General features: G+C 39.4%; 2 protein-coding genes across 3 annotated transcripts in view; one reads left to right on the top strand and one right to left on the bottom strand.

Moving 5' to 3' along the window:
• abca2 (ATP-binding cassette, sub-family A (ABC1), member 2) overlaps positions 1 to 12,095 on the top strand; it is a 98,738-nt gene extending 86,643 nt beyond the window's left edge. For both annotated transcript variants that reach the window (XM_047380721.1, XM_047380720.1), the window contains 7 exons: positions 4,023 to 4,157; positions 5,565 to 5,668; positions 5,770 to 5,862; positions 6,874 to 6,976; positions 7,127 to 7,264; positions 7,352 to 7,561; positions 9,409 to 12,095. In XM_047380721.1, the coding sequence (XP_047236677.1) occupies positions 4,023 to 4,157; positions 5,565 to 5,668; positions 5,770 to 5,862; positions 6,874 to 6,976; positions 7,127 to 7,264; positions 7,352 to 7,561; positions 9,409 to 9,444 (819 nt within the window). In that variant the 3' untranslated portion in view covers positions 9,445 to 12,095. The remainder of the gene's footprint in view (positions 1 to 4,022; positions 4,158 to 5,564; positions 5,669 to 5,769; positions 5,863 to 6,873; positions 6,977 to 7,126; positions 7,265 to 7,351; positions 7,562 to 9,408) is intronic.
• Positions 12,096 to 12,467: 372 nt separating this feature from the next.
• On the bottom strand, positions 12,468 to 16,681 carry paxx (PAXX non-homologous end joining factor). The gene is made up of 7 exons (XM_047380722.1): positions 16,316 to 16,681; positions 16,142 to 16,202; positions 16,022 to 16,071; positions 15,687 to 15,865; positions 14,535 to 14,585; positions 12,816 to 12,912; positions 12,468 to 12,740 (listed from the first exon to the last, which is right to left on the bottom strand). Exons 1-7 carry the CDS (start codon positions 16,414 to 16,416, stop codon positions 12,698 to 12,700), a joined length of 582 nt encoding a protein of 193 aa, XP_047236678.1. The 5' UTR covers positions 16,417 to 16,681; the 3' UTR covers positions 12,468 to 12,697.
• Between the last annotated feature and the right edge of the window lie 8,712 nt (positions 16,682 to 25,393).

Genomic DNA, 25,393 nt, shown 5'->3' with positions numbered 1-25,393 from the left:
CCTTCACTGCCCATTTTTAAAACTCATTTCAAAACTTCCTTTTACTCACTGGCTTTCAACCCAACTGAGATTTGATGTTACTTAATTTTGTACTGGTATTGTTTTTATCTTAAAGTGCTTTATAAATAAAGTTGATAATAATGTTTCAACAATTTGTCAGCTGCACTACCAGAGAAAACAAAACGTTGGATTTGTTTTATGCAAATGTCAAGGACTCATACATCTCTACAGCAAGACCTCCTCTAGGCAAATCAGATCACAATCTTGTTTTTCTCTGCTCGAAATATAAGCCCCTTGTTCAGAGGCAACCTGTAATAAAGAGGACTGTGAGAAAATGGTCACAGGAAGCTGAAGAAGCTCTGCAAAGTAGCTTTGAGGCTACAGACTGGGACACACTGTGCCAGGCACATGGAGAGGACATCAATGCCATGACTGAGTGTGTAACCGACTATATAAACTTCTGTGTGGATAACATCAACCCCACCAGAACCGTGAGATTCTGAAGTTATGAAGACATGAGAAGTTATTGGAGATGCTTCCCCAATAACAAACCTTGGATCACCAGTGACCTGAAGGACCTGCTTAACAAGAAAAAAAGAGCCTTCAGAGAGGGAGACAGGGAATTATTGAGGAGTTTACAGAAGCAACTTAAAGTCAAGATAAGAGACAGCAAGGAGGTGTACAAGAAGAAGTTGGAGAGCAAGCTCCAGCAAAACAATATCAGAGATGTGTGGACAGGAATGAAGAAGATCACAGGCTTCAAGCAGAAGGAAGATCAGACCGATGGAGGTCTGGACAGAGCCAATGAACTGAAGACATTCTTCAATAGGTTCAGTTCAGAAACAAACTTTGCATCCTCCTCTCCTGCTCACAGCCAAACAGACATTCCATCTTTCTTTGACCCACGGGACCCACAGCTGTCCAGTAACACCTCACATTTTTTATCTTCCACCTCAGCCCTAGACCCTTCTGCTTCTACATGTTTGCCTTCAACCATATGAGAAGATGCTGATGCTCCCTTTGCTTCCCCCTTCCACCTGTGTGTCTCAAGAAGTCAAGTGAAGATGCAACTGGAGAGACTGAATCAGAATAAGGCTGCAGGTCCAGATCATGTCAGCCCTAGAGTCCTGAAGGCCTGTGCAGAGCAGCTCTGTGGGATTCTGCAGCACCTCTTCAACCTTAGCCTGGCCCAGAAGAAGGTTCCGGTGTTGTGGAAGACCTCCTGTCTTGTTCCGGTACCAAAGAAAACTCACCCATCAGTCCTCAATGACTATAGACCTGTTGCCCTGACATCTCACATCATGAAGGTCCTAGAGAGACTCCTGTTGGCCCACCTGAGTAAGCAAACGGTAAACCATCAGGACCTCCTTCAGTTTTCTTATCGCTGTGGAGTTGGAGTTGAAGATGCCATCATACACCTGCTTCATAATATGAGCTATAACAACATTTAATTTCCCTTTGGGATTAATAAAGTATTTTTGAATTGAATTGAATTGAATTGAATTGAATTGATGATGGTGACAGACCTTTAGAAGTCATTGACATTTATCAGCCTGGAAACGGCTGCAAAGGCCTTTATAAGACATCGGGATACCAGAGGACCACAGAGAAAGCCATTATCCACAAATAGAGAAAACATGGAACAGTGGTGAACACTCCCAGGAGTGGCCGGCCTGCTGAAATTACTCCAAGACTGCATTACTAACTTATCCAAGAAGTCAAACAAGAACCAATGATCCAAACCACATCAGCAAGACAAATTCTGAATGGCTAAAAAAACAACTGAAGGTTTGAGAGTGGCTAAAATCTGAACTTAAATTCTACTGATGTTGTGGCATGACCCCAAATAGGCCTTTTAGGCTGGAAACCTCTCCTATGAAGCGGAATTAAAATTAGGACATTAATTGATTGTTGAGAGTCAGGACATTGATTGATTGTTCTAGATTCTTCACAGCAATGGAAAAGAGACATTGTTAGTTATCGCAAATGCTTGGTGGTTCCTTCTGCTTCCAGTAGTCAGTTACCATTTTAAAAGGGCCAGGTTGTTTTGGATCATTTTTTTCCTTTTTAAAAAATAAAATCATTGTTTGAACATTTTGTATTTCCTCAGGTTATCTTTGTCTGATGTGGTAACATTTGTTTGATGTTTTTTGGGGTTTCTTGGTTTTATGCTTCTCACGCTGCTTTACTCTGACTCTTACTTTTTTACATCTGGAGTATTTTGGCTCTAAAGAGCACCAACATACTTCAGACATGTTTCTTTTTTGTTTTGATCCTCTCAGTACATTACAAATGTATATTCTCAAAGCATTAGTAACAGAACCTCTCTCTCCCTCCCTCCTGATCCCTGCTTCTGATTTTGTCTGTATTTTTCTCAGAGCCTCGCTTTGCATATCCTCCAAACTTGTGAATTATGGATTTGGTCAGCTGGACTCTCAACATAATTGATCAAATTTTTTCAATGGGAAGACGGGGTAAAGGAGAACCTCTTGTCCAGACGGGACGTATCTGTGGATACACAATAGATTCCTGGAAGCAGTGGAAGATTTTGTGCCTGACTACGATGTCGGTCGAGGACGTAGAACATATTTGCACTTTTGATAACAGGATTTCTGCCTTCTCGAGTTGGTGGTTACCTGGCTTATCGAGTGATTTGCAAAACGTGGGCGGCTGTTCAAAGCATTCCAAAGCTGCCTGCGATGTTGGATGGAGTCTGTAGAGCGATGAACAATCGCAAGCTGGACACGATTCTTGAACAGAATCGCAGTCTGGCAGCGGTTGAACTCAGAGGTTAAAGGATATAATCTTGGAGAAGTTGTATGCTTGAGCTCTCCGGAACATACCAGAAATTTGGCTATTTGGATTTACAATTAAGACATACCAGTAAAACTCTTAAGGTCGTTGGAAATTCACAACTGCCCCAATATGGCCTTGGCAACTTCTGCTAACTGGCTGTCGACAAAATATCTCCTGGATGTTATATGAACATGACGCTCTTCCCCAGCACTCCCCTACCAGCTGTGTGATGATAGGACTATGCGGCAGATTGATAAAACTTCCACCTTTCTTCTCAAGAACAATGGCGCTTCTATCAGTGTTGAGAGTCTAATTCTTGCAAACACACTCAGACTTATATATATTCGCACCCTCAAGATTCCACCGTACTCTTGCTAAATCTTTACTTATGTGTGTGTTGCTTACCCCTGCTGAGGTTTTTTGTATTATTTCAGACTTTATTCTGCTCAGAATAGAGTCTGAAATAAGATAATTTTTTTCCCCCTCCTATCTTACTTTACCTAAATGTGTGATTTCATTACTTTTCATAGATTTTCAGATTTCTCAGAAGGATTACCAGCTGAAGCCAAATATTATTAGTGTTTGAAAAATTTGACTAAAGCTGTTTTTACACCAATGACCAGAGATTTTTAGATTTCTTAGAAGGATTGTATCACAACAATTTCATACCAGTGACAGCCAAACATTATTAGTATTTAAAAAGTTAGGACTAAAAATGTTTTATACCAGTGACCCAGCTTCTCTACTTAGACTTCAGTGAGTCCCATGACTGTTACTATTTGAATGATGGGACCACAGCTGCCTCATACCAGCGATTTCAAGGATTAATATGATCATTTTTCTTCTAGCACCGGATGAATCCCTTACCACAGAGGACTCAATGATCTAATTGCCTCTATTAGAAAGATTGAATTAGAACCAGTAAACTCCCAAGCATTATTAATGTCATTTGATTTGTTTTTCTGTTTCATTTTCTGTATCATTGTAATGTTTTTCCTCATGTGCAGCACTTTGAGTGCCTTGTTGCTGAAAACGCTATATAAATAAACTGGACTTGACTTGACAAGCACAACCTTGGACTGTGCTTAAGTTACGGACAGCTTAAAAACTTTAATTTTCCTTTGAGTCTTTAATCTTTCCTTACATCTACAATCACTGCACATGCTCAAAAAATCAACCATTTTTTTCCTCCGCTGTGCCTTAATCATCTCTTTTCCCAACTCTAGGTTGTGCAGTGGGCGTTAGAAAAACTGGAGCTGTCAAAGGATGCAGACAAGCCAGCTGGCACTTACAGTGGAGGAAACAAACGCAAGCTTTCCACAGCTATTGCTCTGATCGGATACCCATCACTCATCTTCCTGGTAAGATGTTAATGTTTCACATCTTCCTGGGTTAATATGACCAGCAAACAAAACCTATTTAAATGGCCTGAGCGTCATCACCTCGAGCTGCTGGCTCGAGGTGCTGACCCTGGCGTTGCCGAGGCAGTGGAGGAGCAACTCCTGACTCTCTATAGAGATGTGTCTGAGTGAGATGGGTTTTACACCCAAACACCGGGCTCTGACGCAGACATGTACCAAGCTGAACCGTTTGAACCAATAAGAAAATTCAACTGCAGTGACCACCGTTCAACCCAAAGAGGGGAGCACTAAAACAGTTTTAGGACAAATGTTGCAGAATTAAACAAGCTTACATAAAATAAAATAAAATAGCACAGTAACATAAAGATGGCACCATTAAGGCCCAGTTTACAGTTTATCTGCAAAAAAAAAGTAGATTTTGGGTTTAGTTCCGCTTTAAGTTGTAAGAAACAAGGCACATGAGAAACAGAAAAACTGTTGAGGCTTTTTGAGTTAATGAGTACTTGAGACATAAAAGTCAAGAAAAAGAGTATTTACCAGACTACAGATCAAGGCCTGTGGGCCACATCGCCTCATTTAGAATGTTATGTCCCCTGCAAGATGTTTGCTCTTAAAAAAGGCCAAGTAGATGTTTATGTGTAAAAAATCTGACATAAAATATCTAAAGAACACAGCAAATATCAGTCTCTTCTCTTCAATAAATATAGGAATAATTGTGTGGCCCTAAACATCGGTGTGGTTAAGTGAGAGTTCTTGGGGCTAAAAGAAGAAAATAGGTTGAGACAACCTTCCTAATGTCACATTGAGACAATGTGACATTAGGAAGAACATAGAAAGCATACTGATGATACAGCACACAACCTTTGAGACCTAGGTTTGATGACACAACTTGTGACAGGCGATACCCTGCTATGGCATATGGTCCTGCTGGTTCTAGCCTCACACAGATTCCTTATTTGTGGAATTCTTATGTAAGAGGATGAAAACCAAATGACTCTCAGGAAGCTTTATTGGGAACATCTGAGCAGTCATTAGAAATGAATGTCAAGACAAGTCATTACCAGAGACAGTTTCTGTACGTTACCTGGTGAGTGACTCTTATCTTTTTCTCAGAGCAACATGAAAGCAACATAGCTGGTTTTTAAGAATTTTGCTAAAATGCTAAAACAGAACTTCCAGGTGACAATCTGCTGCTTTGCATCACATCCAAAATGCTCAGAATTCAAATTAAATTAACAACAAAATTTAGATTACAAACACTTTTTAAAGGATTGCATAGTTCTGCTGCTGGTGAAATAATTGTCTCCCCTATTGTTAGTCAGCAATGGGTTTATATCGAGGACTAGTCCTGGGAAATATAATTAATTTGACTTAAAACGACTTTTGACCAGTTCTTCTATTCTCCAGGATGAACCCACCACTGGCATGGACCCTAAGGCCCGCAGGTTCCTCTGGAATTTAATCCTTGACATAATCAAGACCGGACGCTCCGTTGTGCTCACGTCACACAGGTAAGAGACCTATGACTACACAAGCACATTTTAATGGAACGATCTTCATTCTGTCTCATTCCGCGTGTATCTAACATCTAATTTCATGTTGTTTTCCACAGCATGGAGGAGTGTGAGGCATTGTGCACTCGATTGGGAATTATGGTAAATGGCCGGTTTAAATGCCTGGGTAGCATCCAGCATCTGAAGAACAGGTGAAGAACCTCCACCATACTTTCATATTATTCTTTTAAAGGGATCCACTCTGGTCCACATTTTCTGTCCCTCTTTCCATCTTGTTTATATGAAAGTTACCATTTCTTTGGTTGCTCAAGTGTGTGAGGAATTGTTTTTCTGGCATACATCTGGACTGGTTGCTTTAAACCTGCTGGAGGAGGTGATTCTTTCATGTTGCTCATACAGCAGTGAAGGACTGAAGAAGGATGGCTGCAACCTTTGTTATATCTTCATTGTGTTTGAGTTGTGTCAATCAATCTAACAGGGCGAGACGCAGCAATACAGAGTTAATCCGCATGTTCCTTCACCTTAGCTGGCTAGATGTTCACCATCAACACTGTTCAGATAAACAAAACAAAATACAAAAATATTCTTGTAAATTAGTACAGCATGAATAAATGTATCTGTATAGACTTAAGCTGGTATTCAGAGTTCATGGCTGTAAAAGCAAACTGTGGTTTTCACAGGAAACAGGAAAAGTTAAATTAATTATTCCAATCCTAACATACAGTATAAAGGATAAGCAATAAAAAATCAATAACTCAGCACAATCAAATGTTCTTTAGACAGAAAACCTTTTACCCAATTGGTATTTTTTGATCAACTAACTTTGACTGCATTGCATTATCAATAAGACTGAACTGGCCTGTATGCAACTGGAACCGACTCCATGGGGGGATGAACTGAATCTGAACTGATGTTAAGTCTATAGAATATGATTTGTCTTGTAATGTAACTAGACATGATATTTATTGTGTATTATTGCTGTATAAATAAAGTTAATTGAACTGAATTAATTCAATTACTAGATCACATGGAGAAAAGGTCAAGAACTGCTAACTTGAGAATCTTCAGATTGAGTCAAGAAAATAAGATATGAATTACAGATGATGGCCTGTTAGGTTTCCCAGATTTGGAAATGACAAATAAGTGGTTTGAAGAAGCAAACAGTCACTTAAAGAACATGTTCTTCAATGATAATATTCCAGGTTTGGGGATGGCTACATGATAACTGTGAGGACTAAAAGCAGCTCCAATGTGAAGGAAGTGGTACGATTCTTCAACAGAAACTTCCCTGAAGCCGTTCTGAAGGTAAATCACAGCAGCCCTCTTAAGGGCCAGAACCATCTTCGGCTGCAGTATCAAAAATCAGCCTCATTTCCACAGGAACAACAGAACATGTGGACTCTTACATCTGTAGACCTGGTTGCTTTAATGTGCTATCTGCTGACATGTTTCCAGGACCGTCACCACACCAAGGTCCAGTACCAACTGAAGTCTGAGAGAATCTCCCTGGCTCAGGTCTTCAGTAAGATGGAGCAGGTGGTGGAAGTCCTGGGCATTGAGGACTACTCTGTCAGTCAGACCACTCTGGACAATGTGTGTCCACTCAGACAACTCTAACATGACTGCATGCCACATTTTAATGGGGACAAATGAATTAACAGCTCCCCTCTTCCTGCCTAGGTGTTTGTCAATTTTGCCAAGAAGCAGAGCGACAACCTCGAGCAGCAGGAAGTTTTGCCTCCTGGTGGTGGGCAGTCCCCCTTGCAACGCATCTTCAGCTTCCTGAAAGTTAGGCCTGCCAATACAGAGCTTAATGCTATGATCAGTGAGGCACCAGAGGAGCTGGAGAGTGATGACGATGAAGGGCTAATCAGCTTTGAAGAGGAAAGGGTGAGTGATATTTCAGGTACACCAAAAAAGTGTTGGTTAGGTACTTCCTGCAACCTTTTAGGGGGTGCAACAGTGGATCATCAGCCTTAGTCTCACCCTGTCCCCCTTCTGTCACACCGGTTAGATACATTTCATTTCAGCTGATCTACATAGCACTAGTTAACTGTCAGGTTTAACCAACCTAACAATATTTATAACATCACAAAAAGAAGAGAGAGACAAAGTATTAGTTATTTTACTCGCTTTGCGAGGAGAACGTTCAGAGATGTGTTCAGTTACAAGTCTCCCAACCGCTCTGAAACCCATCCAACCGCTTCCTCTTTTTATTGTCTTTTGGGGGTCCCTAGTTTACAAAAACATTAATCTCTAAAGGATGGGAAAACAACAGCTGCATCATAAGCAGGTCATAAACAGCTTTATCCATTAACAACACATTTCCACAGTCCTCTTTCAGCTTCCAGGGTCAGTTGTGCCTTTTGTTCAGCGTAATCAGCCTTCATCTTTATGACCTCCTCAACTGAACTGCTTCCTTCTCTGCTAGCTCAGCTCCATTTATGATCTTTGCCTGCAGACAACTCATCACATTCTTTACTCACACACATCTTGAATGATTATAAGATTAAATAGTTATGTTAAAAAATAGGAGAAAATATAAGACAAATCTTTATTCAATTATTCCAACATTAACATCAAGTCTCGTCTCAAGGCACTTCACAAGAAAAACAGATGGAGCTTTTTATCATATCTCTAGGCATGAATCCAGTCACCAGAGGAAGCTCATCTCAGCTGCTTGTATCTGTGATCTTTGTTTCAGTCATGAATCTCACCTGTGGTCTTTAGACCACAGGTGAGATTCGGAATTTAGCTCAGCTCTTTCTTCACCATAATAGACCAGAGTAATCCACACACTACTGCAGATAAGCACCAATCCATCAATTAATCTTCCACACATTGTCAAGACTCCAAGATACTTAAACCGCTCGCCTCAGATTTAGAGGAGTTGACTCTGAAGAGTATGGTCTGAAGATGACAACAGCAGCACATCATCTGAAAAAAGCAAAGATGAGGCCTTGAAGTTAGCAAACCAAACATCTCTCCGAAACTACACCTTCAGATCCTGTCCATGGACTCATCAAACGGGTTTAAATCCATTTCTCGACAGCCTGAATGTGGATATAGGTAGACTGGATAAATAAATCGACACTTCATACTCCCCTGACAACACCCCACATAATGCCTCAGGGAACACAATTGTAAGCCTTCTCCATAAACCCCTTAGCAGTTCTGCCAGCATAAAGATCTGGTCTACTGTTTCAGGGCCAGGATAAGAACCAAACTCCTCTTCCTGAATCTGAGATTTGATTAGTCGGAGCCTCCTTTACAACACCTTGACGTAAGCTTTCCCAGTGAGACTGAGAAGTGTCCTCACTGGTGGAGCAAACTCTCTGGTCCCCTTTCCTAAATTGGCACCATCACTCCAGTCAGTCCACTGGTGCTATCCCGGTCTTCCATGAAACCTTGTGACCTTCTTACAGTTCCCAAATTTTCTATAAATCACCTCTAAGGTACATTTGCCATTGTTCATGCCACCATACTTTATTTTCTCTGTACTGTATTCAAACTCTATACTCCTCATATGTGACATGGGTCCTGCTCTCTGGTAACCCTGATGACATAACTTTGCTAGCATTTTCTCAGACATGACTTGAGACTTATTGTCATGCTCTCATCTTCTGCCTTTTCCCATGTGCAGTACAACAGTTTCTGTATCTGCTGGGAAGCAAGATTTCTGCTCTTTTCTGTTCTATGAAAAATAAACCTTCCCTCCATGTTTGTGTGTCTTGCAGGTGCAGCTCTCCTTCAACACAGACACCCTCTGTTGAAACGTGAAACCTTAGGGGCAGAGAGACGGTGAGAGAGACTGGACTGATCCCACTTTGTCGGACCTCTGAGGCTTTGAGAGTGAGCAGGGGTGCAGAGTGATCCCTGAGCAGAACTCTCTGTACTGGAAAATGCACAGCGAACAGTTGACAGTTTCAGAGCTCTGCAGGCCAGTGGGTGGGATGGTGGTGGCTGCAGGCAAAGATGCAGCAGCGGGATGGAGGATTGTTCCATCCACAGTTTATTTGAGAATGTATGAGTAGCTGATGTAAAGCTACACCTAAATCGATGTTATAGACTGTTTGGTTCCGCAGCTTACTTTGACTTGATGAACAGCAGTGTAACCAGAGTGCACACTTGCACCAACCTGGCCTGCCTTGAGAGCATGCAGTCAAGATGGGAATGTAATAGTCTATTTTTATGTGGCAGGAAGAATGATTTATTTTGCATATTGTGACAATAGAAAAATTATTAAAGTACATGTTGAGATGGAAGCTGTTTTTTGATGTCAGTCATCCATGGGCCGTGTACACAGCTTGATTATTGTCCTGATGGTGATGCCCTTTTCTGAACTTGCTCTGATGTTGTGTTCTTTGTCAAACAGATGTTTTCTTTTATGCTTTAAACATATCATTATGTTGTGGACTAGAATTTTCTTTATATAAAGCTGACAGTGTGTATAACAAGTACAACAGCTGCTGTTTCTGCTGTGAAGTGGATGAGCTTTCTAACAGGCTGAACCTGGAGAGACAATGACGGCACTACCATCACTGTGACACTAAAACCTACTCAGTCCAGAATATTTCTTATTGAAACTAAGTCAAACTTTATTATTTTTATGATGACCATGTAACGTTTTTTATGTTAATTTAAATGTACAAAACAAATCAAGATTTGCAAAAATCTTTGCTGGCATGTGAATTTAAACAGCTTTCCTCATTAGTTCTGTTAAACCTGAGTTGTGATTCCTCTTGTTAAGAATTGCTGTTTCACTCGTTTTGTCACAACTGATTCAAGTCTAAATTGGTTATTAATATTTAGTGGTATTGTTCCTACCTGACAGGATTATTAAACTGGAACACCTTTTTATTTTTTGTCTGGCAGTGTATAGCAGATGTCTGCTTGTATTTATTTTATTGTAAAATACAATGGAAATGCTCACATCTGATCATCTGTCTCTGAAGTAACAGCTCTGAACTTTTTAATATTAAATTCATGAAAATAGTCGGGGATCAAGTTTAGTTCCCGATTCCAGTGAATGTAACATAATAATAATCAGTTTTACCAAAACTAAGCCTAAATACAGAAGCTGTGTGTAAGTCCATCCTCACTGCTGCCATGGAAACCATTAAAAAGTGGAATAATCTATATAAAAGCATGTGTTTTAGCAGAATTAGATGTTTATAAACTCAGCGCCAAGTAGGAAAAACAACAGGACCGACCTCAGAGATCACTCCGGAAAGATTTAACCGGCCTTTTCCAAACTGTTTAAAGTCCATTGATCTGAAGAGAGATTGGTCAGATCTTCACAGAGTGGACATCCCAGCAAATTCACCCCAATATTAGACTGTGCAATTCTCCGAGAAAACCTAAACCAAAAGCCCCATCTTGGGTCATACAGGCGTCAGTATGTTAGATGTTAAAGTTGATGACAGGACAATTAGAATAAAAGACTCAAAATTATAGCTGAATACACCAAAGGGCTCCTAGAAAATCTGTGTTGGCCAAATGAGACCAAATTAGAGATGTTTGTCTATAATTTGGTTATCAACCACTGGGCATGGCCACTGACTTGACTTGACCATGAACTCCTTTGTGCACCACATCATTCTGGAGTCCCACTGGAACCCATAAAACAAGCCAATGATCCCAAAAACAGCAGCGAGTCTTTATTGCCATGGTTTTGAGAAATCCATAGAAAGCTGTGCATTGAAAAATCCTGCAACACCTCAATGAACTGAAACTGTTGTAAAAGAGTGAAAAGGAGTGGAGGAAGAGGTCATTTCATCACACACTGCTTCTGAACTTTAGTATAGCTTTTGTTAAATTAGTCATTTTTATGAACTAAAACTAAGCCAAAATTCTTTGATTGTAAGGACCAGTGATCAATTTCATGTAGGGACCAGACCATTTTCTATTTAGTCCTAATAGCATGACATTGGAATAAGGTTCATTCTTAATTTCCAAATAGGACTATAAATCAGCATAAACGTACTAACAACAGGGCAGTAATTCATGTCACCAGCAGCAGATTTATGCAAACCTTTAAAAAGAGAGTTTGAAATCTGAAACTTTGAAATTGAACTATGAGTATGTTGGAGGTGATCTGAATCGGCAGATTGTCATCTGGATGATGTGTTTCATGTTAGCATTTTAACTTATTGATGGTAAAGCAGATGTTGCACTGAGATAAAGGTAGTCACTCACTGGTCATTAATGCAGAACTTATTTATACATGGATGTGGGGCTTTGGCCTCAAAAATAATGTTCAGTCTTCTGTGAACTATTGAAAGAAGTCTTGTTCCCAGGAATGTTTCTTTTCATTTGGAGCTCTTGAGTTTGTCTCCTTTTCACATCAGCACATTTAAACATATTTTTCCATGTACAGACTGCTCAGATGTTCCTAATAAAGTATTTTGTAAGTGTAAATCCACACAGAGCCTGAAGATGGTGGATTTTCTTTATCAGTTACAAACCTATCAACGGGAATGTGTGTGAGGAAAGACCCAAGTCCCCAGGCTCCTTCACATTTTTCCTGTTAAAATACCAGAATTTTTCAGACTCAAATTATTAGTTCTCAGGCCTTTACATCCAATTTAAAATATAAAACACAAAAAATGTCTCGATTAATATTTGGCAGATATTTTGTGGGACGGAAGAACAAAGGGAAGAATGCAATGAGGGATATGAGAAAAGTAAGAAAGAAATGATGTAAAGCAGGTAGAAAGACAGCAAGAACAAATGAAGGAAAGGAATGATGAAGGAATATGCACAAAATGATCATTCCTTCGATCTGTGAAGCTTCTTCAACTTTTATCCACATAGAAGTCACTTTATTTCATTTCTGAGCTTAATCCATTTTACATGATTAATTTCCAGCATTCACCACAAAACTAGTTGTCAAACCCAGAGGACACCATAATCTGTATTAAAAACACATTTCATAAAAATACATCAGTGTTACTTCAGTTGACTTAAAGGAACATTCACTGAAAACTCCAACATCTATACAATTGATTAAAACACAGAAAGAAATCAGTCTTCATCTTCAAAAGCCACACCGGTCGCCTGCATCTTTCTGCAAAAGACAAAAGACAGAAGCTGTTGATCCTGAGAGTCAGATAACAGATTGTGATCTGAGACTGAACTTTACTTTTTAGTTCCTGGGTTGATGAGTGAAGCTCCAGGAAGCCTCCTCTTTACCGTCCCGGACGATGCGTCATTCAGCTGCTGCTGACGTGGTTTAAAGTCTGCATGGGAAAGATGAGCTGTGAAACCTGTAGGACCTTCAACCTTTCACCACATTTCCAGCACGGATCAGCTACTGTTAATTATGACGATTTTCTGCTACCAGCCAATGAAAACATGACATTACTACATCAGACCAATAAAAAACATTTTAATACAGAAAAGTGGCCTTAATGGAAAATATGATTAATACTTTTATCAAGGTTGTTATTTTCAAAAGGTGCTTTTAATCTGACAGATGGGCCTCATTGGAACCATATTCTAATTTATTGAATATGACTGTGCTGTTTAGAAGCAGAAAATTCAGGGTTTGTAAAACAGAGCTAAATAAAAGTAAATCACATTGTTGTAATTAACAGTACATCATTTTGTGTGCTTATGTAGAGGCAAATATCATGGAAATCATATGATGTGTTATGACTGAATGAACATTTAGTTTCACCTCGTCTGTATTTTCTGACATGATGAATTCTTTGCGACTTGGACCTCTTGGACCTAATGAAAACCTGAATACTCATCATTCGGGGTCCAACGTTCTTCCTACAGCAGCTGACAGAGCAGCTTTATAAGTTGCACCAATAATTTTCATTAAAAACTGACACGTTCAGTTGATTTAGTTTAGTCAACACCAGTGACTGTCCACTGTCTCTACATGCTCATCCAGGAGGAGTGAATGCTGCAAGTCACTGACTCGATGCAATCTGCTGGGTTTCCTTAGATAGAAAAACTTTTTATCCAATTTGAATAAATAACTGAATCTAACTGCACTGTTCAATGGTTAGGATAACTATCCCATCGAGGCTCCTCCTTGATGCTCCGCATCTCCTCTGAAGTTAAAGATAAAACATCAGAAATAAGGGTGCATAAAAAAAGGACTTGTATCTGAGAAATAACGAATAAAAAGAACTGTGTACTTTAGTTCCAGTATTTATTTAAATGATCCATCTTACCTTATCGATGTGCTGTTAGCCCTTACTAAATGTGGACTAAAAGTTACATAAAGTTTCCTTAGATTGAAAACCTTTTAACCAATTTCAATAATAAACTGAATCTGACTGCACTGTTTGATAGTTAGGATTAATCGGAATAAATAAAATGAATAAATAAAATCTAAACATAATTAAAACTGAATTCCATTTCCTTCAGTGACCTTTCAGAGGTATTGGTTTTAAAAGGGAAATTACAGGGTGACTGGTCCATCATTTTCTCAGAAACAAAATTTTGCCAATAATTACAACCGTTGTTTCATTTTTTTGAGGTATGCTGAGCTATTCAATAAAAAAGTGGCATACAGTCCTGGTAAATAAAAAATTAAAATACGTCTTTTTTAAAAAGTGGAATTTCTATAATAAAAAGTGGACATTTCTTGTACATATCGAAATTGTTGAAATGTTTTTGGTTTTTACAATTTTCCATCATTCTATAATTATGATATAGTAGAGTCTATATCATAATTATAGAATGATGTATAGTAGAGTCTGTAATGTGTGGGCTTGTACACACATTACAGACTTAAATATATATTTAAGATTTAAATGTATAATTTTAATCAATCAGTAATTTAAGACAGTCTGCAATCTGCTCCTGAAAATGGGATGGAGAATTTCTTCCAGTAAAGACTTACCTGCTGGGCATCGCTGAAGATTTTTCAGTGGACTCGCAGCAGGGCTTCCACCTGGAAGGACGACAACCCACAGTGACTCACTCCTCTTTCAGCTGAGGCTGTTCAAAAAATCTGAGTTACTCTCAGAAACATAGTTCCAGGAAAATTAGCATTAACAGAAAATAAACTGAGATTTATTGTGATAGTGGGAAGCTCTAACCGAGGATGTTCAGAAACAGTAACACAAGGGCTAAGATTGTTACTTTTGCTGTTCAAACATTTCTTTTCTAACTTGTGTTCAATGAGAGGACATCAAATATGTGTTACCATATTATTGGATGTATCTATTGTGTTCTGTTTGACTGTGGGGCTCTAAAGGTCTGCAATGACAGAATTATCGCAATTAATCTGACAATATCAGGTCATCCCTAGTTCCAGTGCAGGTTCGGGGTCAGTGTCGGATTCAGAACCAGGAAAGCTGGCTACAGAACAGCAGCCCTATTGATCCAGCTTGTGTTTTCACACTGTTAGCCTCTCAGAACCAAATTTTAGTTTGTGATTATTAAAAGTTTATTATTAAAACAAACCAATGAAGCAGTTAAAGTAGCATTTATTGTAACTCTGGGAAGTTGAGGTTACTCCAGAGAAAAGCATTTTTACTCTGAAGTGAGAAAGCAGAGGAGCTCCGGCAAGAATTTACTACTGAGGCAGCTCTGAACTGGACCCTGAGGCAGACCACAACCAAAATAGAGACTTTCAACTGTCTTTTCTGGGACATTTCATTTGAACCTTGTCAGAAAACCTCATGCCTTTAAAGACAGACAGGATCATTCCAGGAAAAGGTTGGAAAATAACGCTCCTATGATGTGTCAGTGGCAATTTAAAGCATGCAATCTAATATGCTTCTCTTGCTGTGGTTCCGTTGCTGGAGAAATGATACAATAGAACTGTTGTCAAGGTTATTGCTTGAAAAACATTAAATTGTTCTGGATTTTTCACATGGATCCAGGTTAGGATTCTCAAGCTTTGCCAGGAATCCCAGTTTTAACCACACAAGAGGAAATGATGTGATTCCCCTTTAGTTAGGAAGCCATTGGAGTGCAGCCGTCTACTGAAGCAGACTCTGAGCTCGTTAACGAAAGGTCAAAGAGTGAACCAAGAAAACAAACGGACCGCCGAGCTGTGTGAGTCTGTCAGCCATGGTGAAGAGCAGCTCCTTCAGCTCCTGCATGGCCTGAGGGGCCTCCATCCTGGTTAGGGTCAAATTCAGCTCAGTCAGCCCTGAACTCACACGAAGAGCCACACTGGTGTTCTCCACCACAACACTTACATCCCCACTGAGGCAGGAGGCCCTGCAGGACACCAGAAACAGAGAAAAACGCTCTACTGCTCATTGGTCCTACAGCAGTCAGCAACACATTCATACTTTGAATGCAGCTGTGTTGTAAACAATCTGTCTTCACTGTTGCTTTGTCTCCTGCAGATCTGAGTTGTGTGTAGCTTCTCACCTGAACCTTAGGATGTAATCCTCTGTGGACGTCAGGGACAGCCTGTGTCCCTGGGGGAACAGAAGTGTTAGACAGCAGGAGCTGCTGATTCACTGAGAAGGAAGCTAGATGGGAGCTTACCAGCTGTTTCAGGGTGTCCTCGGAGCAGTCTGAGCTCCAAACAGCTGCTGCATCTGTCACACTGCATGGGATTGAGACACTCATCATCATTCTAGTCCAGATTTCTGCAGCAGCCTACAAACTCTTCGCTCAGTCTACAGCTGATCCGATAAGAAGATCCCGACTCGGACTCACCGAACACTGAGTCCTCCTCCTTTGCTGCGGGTGTAGCACACATATTTACCCTGACTCTTCATATCCACCACAGTACAGAAACAGATGTCATCCTTCTCCATGACCCCTCCTGGGCTCAGCGGAAACTGACAGAGAGGACAGGCGTGTTGAAGTTTGAACTACACATCTGGAAATGGACTGTAATGTCTAGATAACATGTCTGAACTGGAGCTTTAACACTTGTATCCCACAGCTCCCAGTCCGTCCCTTTGACCGAAGAGCCCCAAAGCCCAACCTTAAATCCGAACTTTACTGACGAGGCGTTCAATTTTAGATTGTTTGATGTTCAGTGCGCAGGACTGAACCGGAAGAGTTCGACAGACCTTGCGCATGCGCCAATCAAATAACCTGTTTTGCGTTTTATTGGCAATAGAAAAGTAAAAATGTTTACCGCCACCTACCGTACCGGAGCATTGGGACGTTGAAGGAAAAGAAAACTGGAATACAACCGTGTTGTGAGTAAATGTTCTTACCTCTCACTGTATTTTCTGCATTCCGTCACAATGTGTGCCAGGAATACTTTTAAAATGCCATCCTTATATATTCTTATCAATTTGTTCCAGTCTTTACATTTTTTGTGTGTGTGTGTGGACAGTGTATAAGAATATGTTTAACATTTTCAGTGGAATTATTTTGACAGGAAAATGGTGAGTGAACCTTTCCTACAATTTATTTTTTAATCTTGTATGATATTATTTAATATTAATCTGAATAAAACTCTTTGCTCTCTTCTAGCCCGTCCCTGAATAGTGTGATTTTTAATTGACCTTTGAATTCTGAGGTATTTTCTGCCTTTATAATCTTTTGTCCATATTTATTAAAATGAACTGTTCCTCATTAATTTTTCTTCATTTTTCACAAAAGAAAGGTAGTTTATTTGAGTTTTCATTCAATAAACTGTTTTCTATTCAGTCAGGACATTTGTTACGTTTACTGGCAAAGGTAAAAAATTCCAATTTTTTTGAGCCTGAATACACATACGTATACCTCTAAAATCCAATCTTCTCTGACTGAACTGCAGCTGAGTCTGATACAGAATCTGTGGGGGGAGCGAAAGATTAGGGTGATGGCAAAAAGACCTTCCAACTTTATATTTGTAGAATCACCACTAAAGATAAATTGTCAAAGTACCAGTGGCATCATACAGAAATCTGATCAGCAATTATAAGGGTGTGATTGCTGAAATGTCAATAAAGATTTTTCCAGTAATTATTGTGTTCTTTTTGTGTCTCTGCTCTGTTCTCTCAAACCCCCAGTCAGTCGTGGCAGATGGCCGCTCACACTGAGCCTGGTTCTGCTGGAGGTTTCTTCCTGTTAAAAGGGAGTTTTTCCTCTCCACTGTCGCTACATGCATGCTCAGTATGAGGGATTGCTGCAAAGTCAACACCAGTGACTGTCCACTGTCTCTACATGCTCATCCAGGAGGAGTGAATGCTGCAAGTCACTGACTGGATGTAATCTGCTGGGTTTCCTTAGATAGAAAAACTTTTTATCCAATTTGAATAAATAACTGAATCTGACTGAACTGTTCAATGGTTACGATTAATTGGAATTTATGTACCTGACTTTTGTGAAGTGCCTTGAGACGACATGTGCTGTGAATTGGTGCTATATAAATAAACTGAATTGAATTATTGAGAACAGTATAAGTATTTTTTGGCAGGCCATTTCTGCCAATTGTTTTATTTGTTTTTCTAAATTTGACACTTCTTTTACGTTCGTTTTATTATTTCTTGAGAGATGTCTGTCTCACTTCCTGTCAGAAACGTTTTTGCATGAAAATAATTTTATTTGTAAATCTGCAATAGGTATGAATAATTTCGGGCTTAACTCAAAGCCCAAAAATTAATTCAAGTCCTAAGGTCCTCTACTGACTTGGCCACCCTGAAATACACCTATAACTGGCCTTGCATTTATTCTTCTGAGCAATGCGAAGGACACCCTTCAACTGAAGTATGAGAGAAGAGTATTCAAGGGCACGGTGGTCTTCTTGTTCTTCAAACAGCAAATTAGTCCAATGCCGCCACCGACCGGCAATGTGGCAGAAAAGGAAACCAGAGTTCTGTTCTTGTGACTCAGTGAGATAAAGATGTGTTCAATCAAACTGTTTCCTTCTGTCTTGTGTTTCTGGAAGTTAAATACGGCATGCACAAACACATATTTTAGATCAATTACGATCTAGTAACATTTTGCTTTTATTTTTCATTGTGGCTTGTTTTCTTTGTATCATAGGTTTGGAGGTTATATAGCACTGCTCGAAAAGCCCTGAAATCCATCAGTTTTCTAAATCAATGCAGGTTACAGTTTTGTGGTAACCTGGTGGTTTTATCCTCTGTACTCAGTTATTAGAGAAGAACCTCCTAGTTATTTGAAGGTTAGGTTATCTTTTCTTACTCAACTCAATTGCATCATGTCTTGAAATAAAACTTTCAATTTCAATATTAATGATAATAATTTCTCCATGTTTATTTGTCCATAAATAAGCATGATATGTTGTGGATATGAATGTACTCTCTTTCTTTCCTATAGGCTTGAAAACTGGCTCAGATGAAGTGTGAGTATGGATCAGGGTGAGTTAGTATTGATGCTGTGAAAAAAGTTGTTTTAAATTGCCAAAGGCTGCATCAGCAGACCAGGAGAAGTTATTTGTAGAGATGAGGGGAGTACGAGGTGAGGCAACCAGACTTAAATCTCTGATGAATCGCCTATAGAAATTGCCGAGCCCCAGAACACATTGCAGTTCTTTTCGTATTTTGTCCGGGACAGTCTTCACCTGTCCACCTTCATATACAAATCCATGAAAAGTTATGGTTTTTAGTTGAAATTAACACTTTTTGGTAATTCAAGAAAGGTGGTTCTCCAACAGTCACTGCAGGACCTGTTGGGCATGTGACTGATGTCCCTCTAGGCTTCTAGAAAAAATTCTAAATGTCATCCATATAGACAAACACGAGGATATTAAGGAAATCTCTGAGGATGTTAATCATGACTCGGAACACAGTAGGAGCAATTGTGAGACTAAAAGGCATAACCAGGTATTCAATCCTATGTGCGTTTTGAAAGCTGTCTTCTATTCATCCCTTCACGGATCCGAACAAGGTGATGTGCGTTTCTGAGGTCCAGTTTGGACAATAAGATGGCATCTTGGACTGGTTCAAAGACTGCTGAGATGAGGCGTAGAGAATATTCTTTACAGTTATCTGTTTCAGACATTTATAATCGATCCTTTTTCTCAACAAAAAAACTGCACCGACTGGTGAAGAGGACTGACAGATAATACCTATTCTAAGAGACTCATTTATGTACCTGACCATAACATCTTGCTATGTGGGATGTTATATAGGCATAAGGATGAAAGCGGTGGCTGGGGATCTCTTGCCGGGTGAGTTTGTCCCACCTTGGTGTGGGGTTGGGGGTTCCATTGTGAGCTTGGTGCTTGACTGTGTCTCCCCTGATGCGCCTGTGGGTGGGGGCTGGGGTGGCGTTGCGCGGGGCCCTTGCCTTGCTGTCGTGGCGCGCTGTGTGGTGAGGGCGGGACGTGGCGGGAGTGCTTGGAGAGGGGCTGTGCTGTCCTGGATCAGTTTAGGCCCCCCATCAAATGAGGGGCCTATTCCCTCTCTGTCACACTCCCTGCCAGTAGTTGGTGTCTCTGCCCGGCGTTGTACTATGGTTCTTGGTATCCGGGGCTGGGTGCTTTGGTGTGTGCTGGCTCACTCCCGGTGGCTGCTTGCCGGGGCCTGGACTCCTGGGCTCTGTCAAGCCTCTGCTTGGGGAGTGATATGTCCCGGGGGGTCTCTGGGTCCATTGTTGGATCTGCTCGGCAGTAGGCAGCTGACAGCGGGGCCTGTGGGCTCGTCGCTACAGCTCCCTGGGGCTTCTGCACTGTGGCTGCTGGGTGGTTCCCCTGGGACTCTCCCCTGCTCTTCTCTGGTGGGGTTGCGGTAGTCCTGACCGGGGTTCTCCTGGGGTTCCTGTGCTCTGGGGGGCCTTTGGATGTCTGTGGCTCGGATCTCCTCCGTATCTGTCCCGGGTCCAGGGGGCAGGTCTGTGGCTCCTCTCACTCGCTATTGCATATTTTTATAGAGAAACCATGTATACACAAGCGCGCTCACGCTCAGATCCACAGGTGTTTAGATTCAGGTGTTAACAGATACACAAATGTTCTATATTGAGCTGCATTTACCACTAAATACATCTTGCATTCATAAGTACCGTGCACCTTTTGGTAAAAAAGATGGTAATACGAACATTTCTGCTGGTGTAGAAGCAAGCAGGGTGTTATCTTGTATTCTCTTCATCTTTCTTTCTTTCCTCCATTATTTTCTCTGTCGTTTTTGTCCCACCTCTCACTCTTTCTTGCTTCTTATTATTTTCCTTTTCATTTCTGTCTCCGTGTCCGTAACAACTGTAATAATGCCAAAGCAGTTTCTAATAAAGTTTCTTTTTATAAATATCAAGCAGAGCTTTAAAGCGTTAGCTGTAATGCTCCACTTGTGAAAGTAAATCTGCTGGACTTTTTTTTTGGCACTCAGACAACAATTCTGCCAGACAGGACACGGTTAACAAACAACAACAAAAAAAGTATTCTAGATTTGTTCTAAATTCTAAAAAAAATAATTCATTAAATTAAAATGAAGCTAATTTGGCATTGTAACAAAACTTAATACTGAGGACAACCTACTGTACAATGTCTGAAAAGGTTATTCAGAATTGTTCTGTTGGTTGTTTGCATTCATTTTCCAGTGTTTCATTTGTATTTGGTAGGGACAGTTTTCTTCCTCGAATCCTCTCAGTAACCTTACAGGGATGCCGGTGGAGTGCAAAACAACAGACGTGTTACAGATTCTCTCCAACACAGAACCTTATGTATAAAGTCGGTTCAGAATTGTTAACCTTATTGTTAAAAATGAAACCAAGCTACTGTAAAGGCAGGGAAACCAGAAATGAAACTAAAAGTGTTGCCATCTGAATTGAAAGACATAAAGCTTTTATGGTCTGGCAGTCATAAAGGAAACTATGGCAAGTTGTGTAAATATTTGATGTCCTTGAAATCAGACATGAATATTGCCTAGTAGTATGTCATTACAATGTACTAGTTAGAGATTCGCTCAGACTAATTGAATACTTTGCTTTACTAGTTCAAGAATATATCTTGTTATTAAGACTTTTTGCCAACTAGTGGTGTGTTTTCCAACAGGTCTGACCAAAAGTTCTACTATTAAATCAAAATGTAATAATAGAAAAGTTTTGGCTAGTAGACTTGTGAATGAAAAACTTGGCTGAATTATTCAACAACCATGTCCACCCACCAACACCTTCATACACAAATAATCCAAATGGTTAAAGGTCATACAAACATTGGTTCTTCTTGTGGCCTGTCTACTTTGATGCCAGATGAAGTCTTGATTCAACAAAGTCAATCACACAATTAAAATGTAATTTCCAGATGAGGAAAACGGCTCTGAAATATTCAGGCAACCAGCTTCTCCATATGGTGTACCTGAAATACCTAGACAGAACACCTGAGAAAAAAAATAAAGAAATAAAGAAAATTATGTCACACTAGTTAACTAGCAGGCATTCAAAAAATATGTTAATTAGTCAACAAGTTCAGCCTATTAGTTTACTAGTAATTCAGAAATGTTCAAACTAGTCTGTTATCAGGTTCTAAAATCCCCCTACCTGATTAGCAGAGCATAAAAGGCACACTAGCTCACTAGGACCCACTTATTCACTAGCACAGCTAAAATGTCAGCTAGCTAACTAGTGTACTCACTAGTTAACTAGTACAGTTAAAAGATGCTCATACAAGTAACACTGCTTGGGGACTAAATGTTACCTAGAAACACCTAAAATGCACAAGTTAACTAGCTGAAGCTTGTTATTACTTACCATACTAGTGAACTATTACATTTAAAAATATGTAAACTAATTAAGAATTGCAGCTAAAAAGCACAAATAAAGCTCAAGATGTTTTTTAGTTGACTGCTAAAAGTTTAATACATCTTACATATAAACTAGTAGAGCCTTAAATGATTGCTAGTTGACTAGCTAAAGCATTTTCAACCCTCCTTATTGACTACGGGCTTTTTAAAATTGTTGTGGTCTACTAGTGTGAATTTAGAGCTGCACTAGTAACCAAGTTTTCGTTTAGCTCAATGGGAGGGCAAATGTAGGAAGGCTGAAATGGAACCATTTTAACTATTGAACAAATGCACATTTTAGGCATTACCAGTTAACATTTAGGGCAAACTGCGTGTCACTGGTAAACTACTTTGCAAATTTAGAAGCAGTAAAAATTTGTCTTTTTGTTGCACTAGTTAACTTTTTGACATTTTTAGTTGAAGAAGTGCCAAAGATTTTAATCTAGCCAAGGATCTCAATCTAGCCACTAAGGCACGTTTAGGCTGTGCTAGTCAACTAGTTAAATTTATATTTATCATTAGTCAATAGAATTAGTAAAACAAGAATTAGAGGCCAGAATTTGTGCTGAAAAATTATGACTGACGTCAAGGATTCGAATGTTTACACGTACATCTTGCCATAGCCACAACATGTGCCTGAGTCAGTGTGCTGAGGATACCCAGGAAATAGATAAGGAAACAGAGAAGACAAACAGAAATTGATACAGGAACCAAAAACAAGAAAAAAAAACTTAATACTCAGGAGAGAAAGCAGGTAGATATCAAGAAAATAAGATCTAAGGTGGAACTAAAACCCACACATCATGTGAAATTGTTATTTTTGGCTATATCTCAAATTGTGCCATTCAAGGTCAGTGGGGTTGGGCTGAACAGTCCACGTGTCACTGAACGCACCTGCATTTTCCTTTAACCAACTGTTATTGTACTTTTGTTCATGTAGCAGTACTTTTAAAAGTCTGGAATATATACTTTTGAATTCATTTTAACAATGTGGTTGAAGTTTGACTTTATAACTACTTGAATTGTATAGATTACAATTCGTAGCTTATATATTTTGAATCATATTGTAATGCTTTTCATTTTGTAAAAAGAACCTAATATTTGTAACAAATGGCTTCCCAGTTGTTCCTCAGTAGTGAGGCTGTTTGCTTCATTGCTTTATTTGATTAGATAGAGTGGCATGTTCAAACAGTCTGTAGTTGCCATTGTTCACCACAAGGAGAACAGGCATTCCAATAATGTTAACAGATGTTATTTTGTGGCTAAAAAACAGGCATAGCATCATTAGACTTACATAAATCCCCTGTTTTGATTATCATCAAGAACAAACAATATACTATAGAACACTATAATGACAGTGTGGGGACAGTAAAGAAGTGGCTCGAATGATGCGTTGGTTATGGTAGTGATTTGATTTGGGCATTTGAGGCTGCCACAGGTACAGGAACACTTCTCTGCTGATTAATTGCCGCAGATGGCAGCTTCTGCAGGAAATTCTGCTGTAATCTGCTCACATTTTACTTAAGTGCCTCCAAATTCCTATGACAGACCTTCACCTACAACAAGATAATGATCAACAAACATACTGGAAACACAGAACTTTATCAATCCTAAAAGCCAGTCACCCGATTGACTGTAAATTTAACCTTATTTAGGGCACATGCAACAAAATACTGAACAAAGCTGCTAAGTTCTACTGTACCGTATCAATACACTGTCCAAAACAATGTGATAACCAGAAATAGACTACTGCATCAGGAGAAAGTATTTTAGGTATATAAGATATTGTCCAATATTTTTTGATCTTATATTTTTACATCCAAACAGCACCATCTTGTTTAAAACTGTTTTTAACCTATGAAAGCTAAAGCTAAAGCTGCAGCTAAAATAATAGTTTTTCACAGATTTTTTTCTCATACTAGGACATGAACAAAAAGTAAAAAAAAAATGAATTTCACTCATCCTTAGGATCTAATACAGACTTGTTTTGGTTTCAGAATCCATAAAACTACAGAATAATTTGATATGAGTTTGATTTCTGAGTGGGTGTATCATTTCTCTGAATTAAGGATTTTATCCTAAAAAAATTAACCATGTGCTCTTTAATACGTTTATGGTGTTAATACTGCGGCTGGTGTTTTCCCTCATCTGGTTGGTTTTAGTTTCACATCCCATTTCTGTAAAACAGTCTGCTGAATCTACATTGAATAACTGTAACAAACTGGTCTGTAATTGGAGTAAACCTTTTATTCAAGTTCTTTTTTGTAAATAGAAAGCAAATTGTTTATTATGTAAAAGTTTCTTTGCACTATTTATGAATCTTAGCTACCAGTAGAAGTCATATTCAAACCACACGTTCACTTTCAGCACATCCTCTTTAGAAAGTCCTGTCTGCAGTGGGATCTGTGTAAACAACAAGATGTGACCTTGGAGTGACTGCATCACTATATACAAACGTTTCTGTTCAACACATCAGCAAATCAAAAAGCAAATGTATACATTGTTCATAAACTGAACAGTATTAACTGGCTTAAATCATATTAGTCAAATAGAACTCACTGTTTATATAAATAATGCGACTCTCACCTGCACAAAATGAACTCTCGGAGTTCCTCAGGCTTGAGTGCTCGTAATAATTTCTTTTTTCCCTGTAGTCGCTGTGAACAGCATCATAACAAAGCATTGCAGAGATTTCATTTCTGATGATGCAGCTGTATCTATAGTGTCTTGCAAAGTATTTACTACCCATTGGCATTTTTTATGTTTTGTGGCCTCACTACCTGGAATTAAAATGGATTGTTTGAGAGTTTGCACCATTTCATTTACAGAACATGCCTACAACATTGAATGTGTATTTGTTTTATTGTAAAGCAAACAACAAATACAACAAAATAGGACAAAACTTCATCATACATAACTGTTCACCCTCCCTAAAGTCAGTACTTTGTAGAGCCAACTTTTGCAGACATCCCTGTTCATGGCAGTTCTCTCCAGCTCATTCTAAGAAACCACCAAGGTGTTCCCAGGCCATGTGTAAATATGGTAGACCCTCCAGCATAATTTGGATCTGCCCTGGGTGACCCTCTTAACAGACCACCTCCACAAAAGCTCCAAC

Source organism: Girardinichthys multiradiatus, chromosome 12, assembly GCF_021462225.1.
Source record: "Girardinichthys multiradiatus isolate DD_20200921_A chromosome 12, DD_fGirMul_XY1, whole genome shotgun sequence".
NCBI classification, from domain to species: domain Eukaryota; kingdom Metazoa; phylum Chordata; class Actinopteri; order Cyprinodontiformes; family Goodeidae; genus Girardinichthys; species Girardinichthys multiradiatus.
This window is presented reverse-complemented; position numbering and strand designations above follow the sequence as displayed.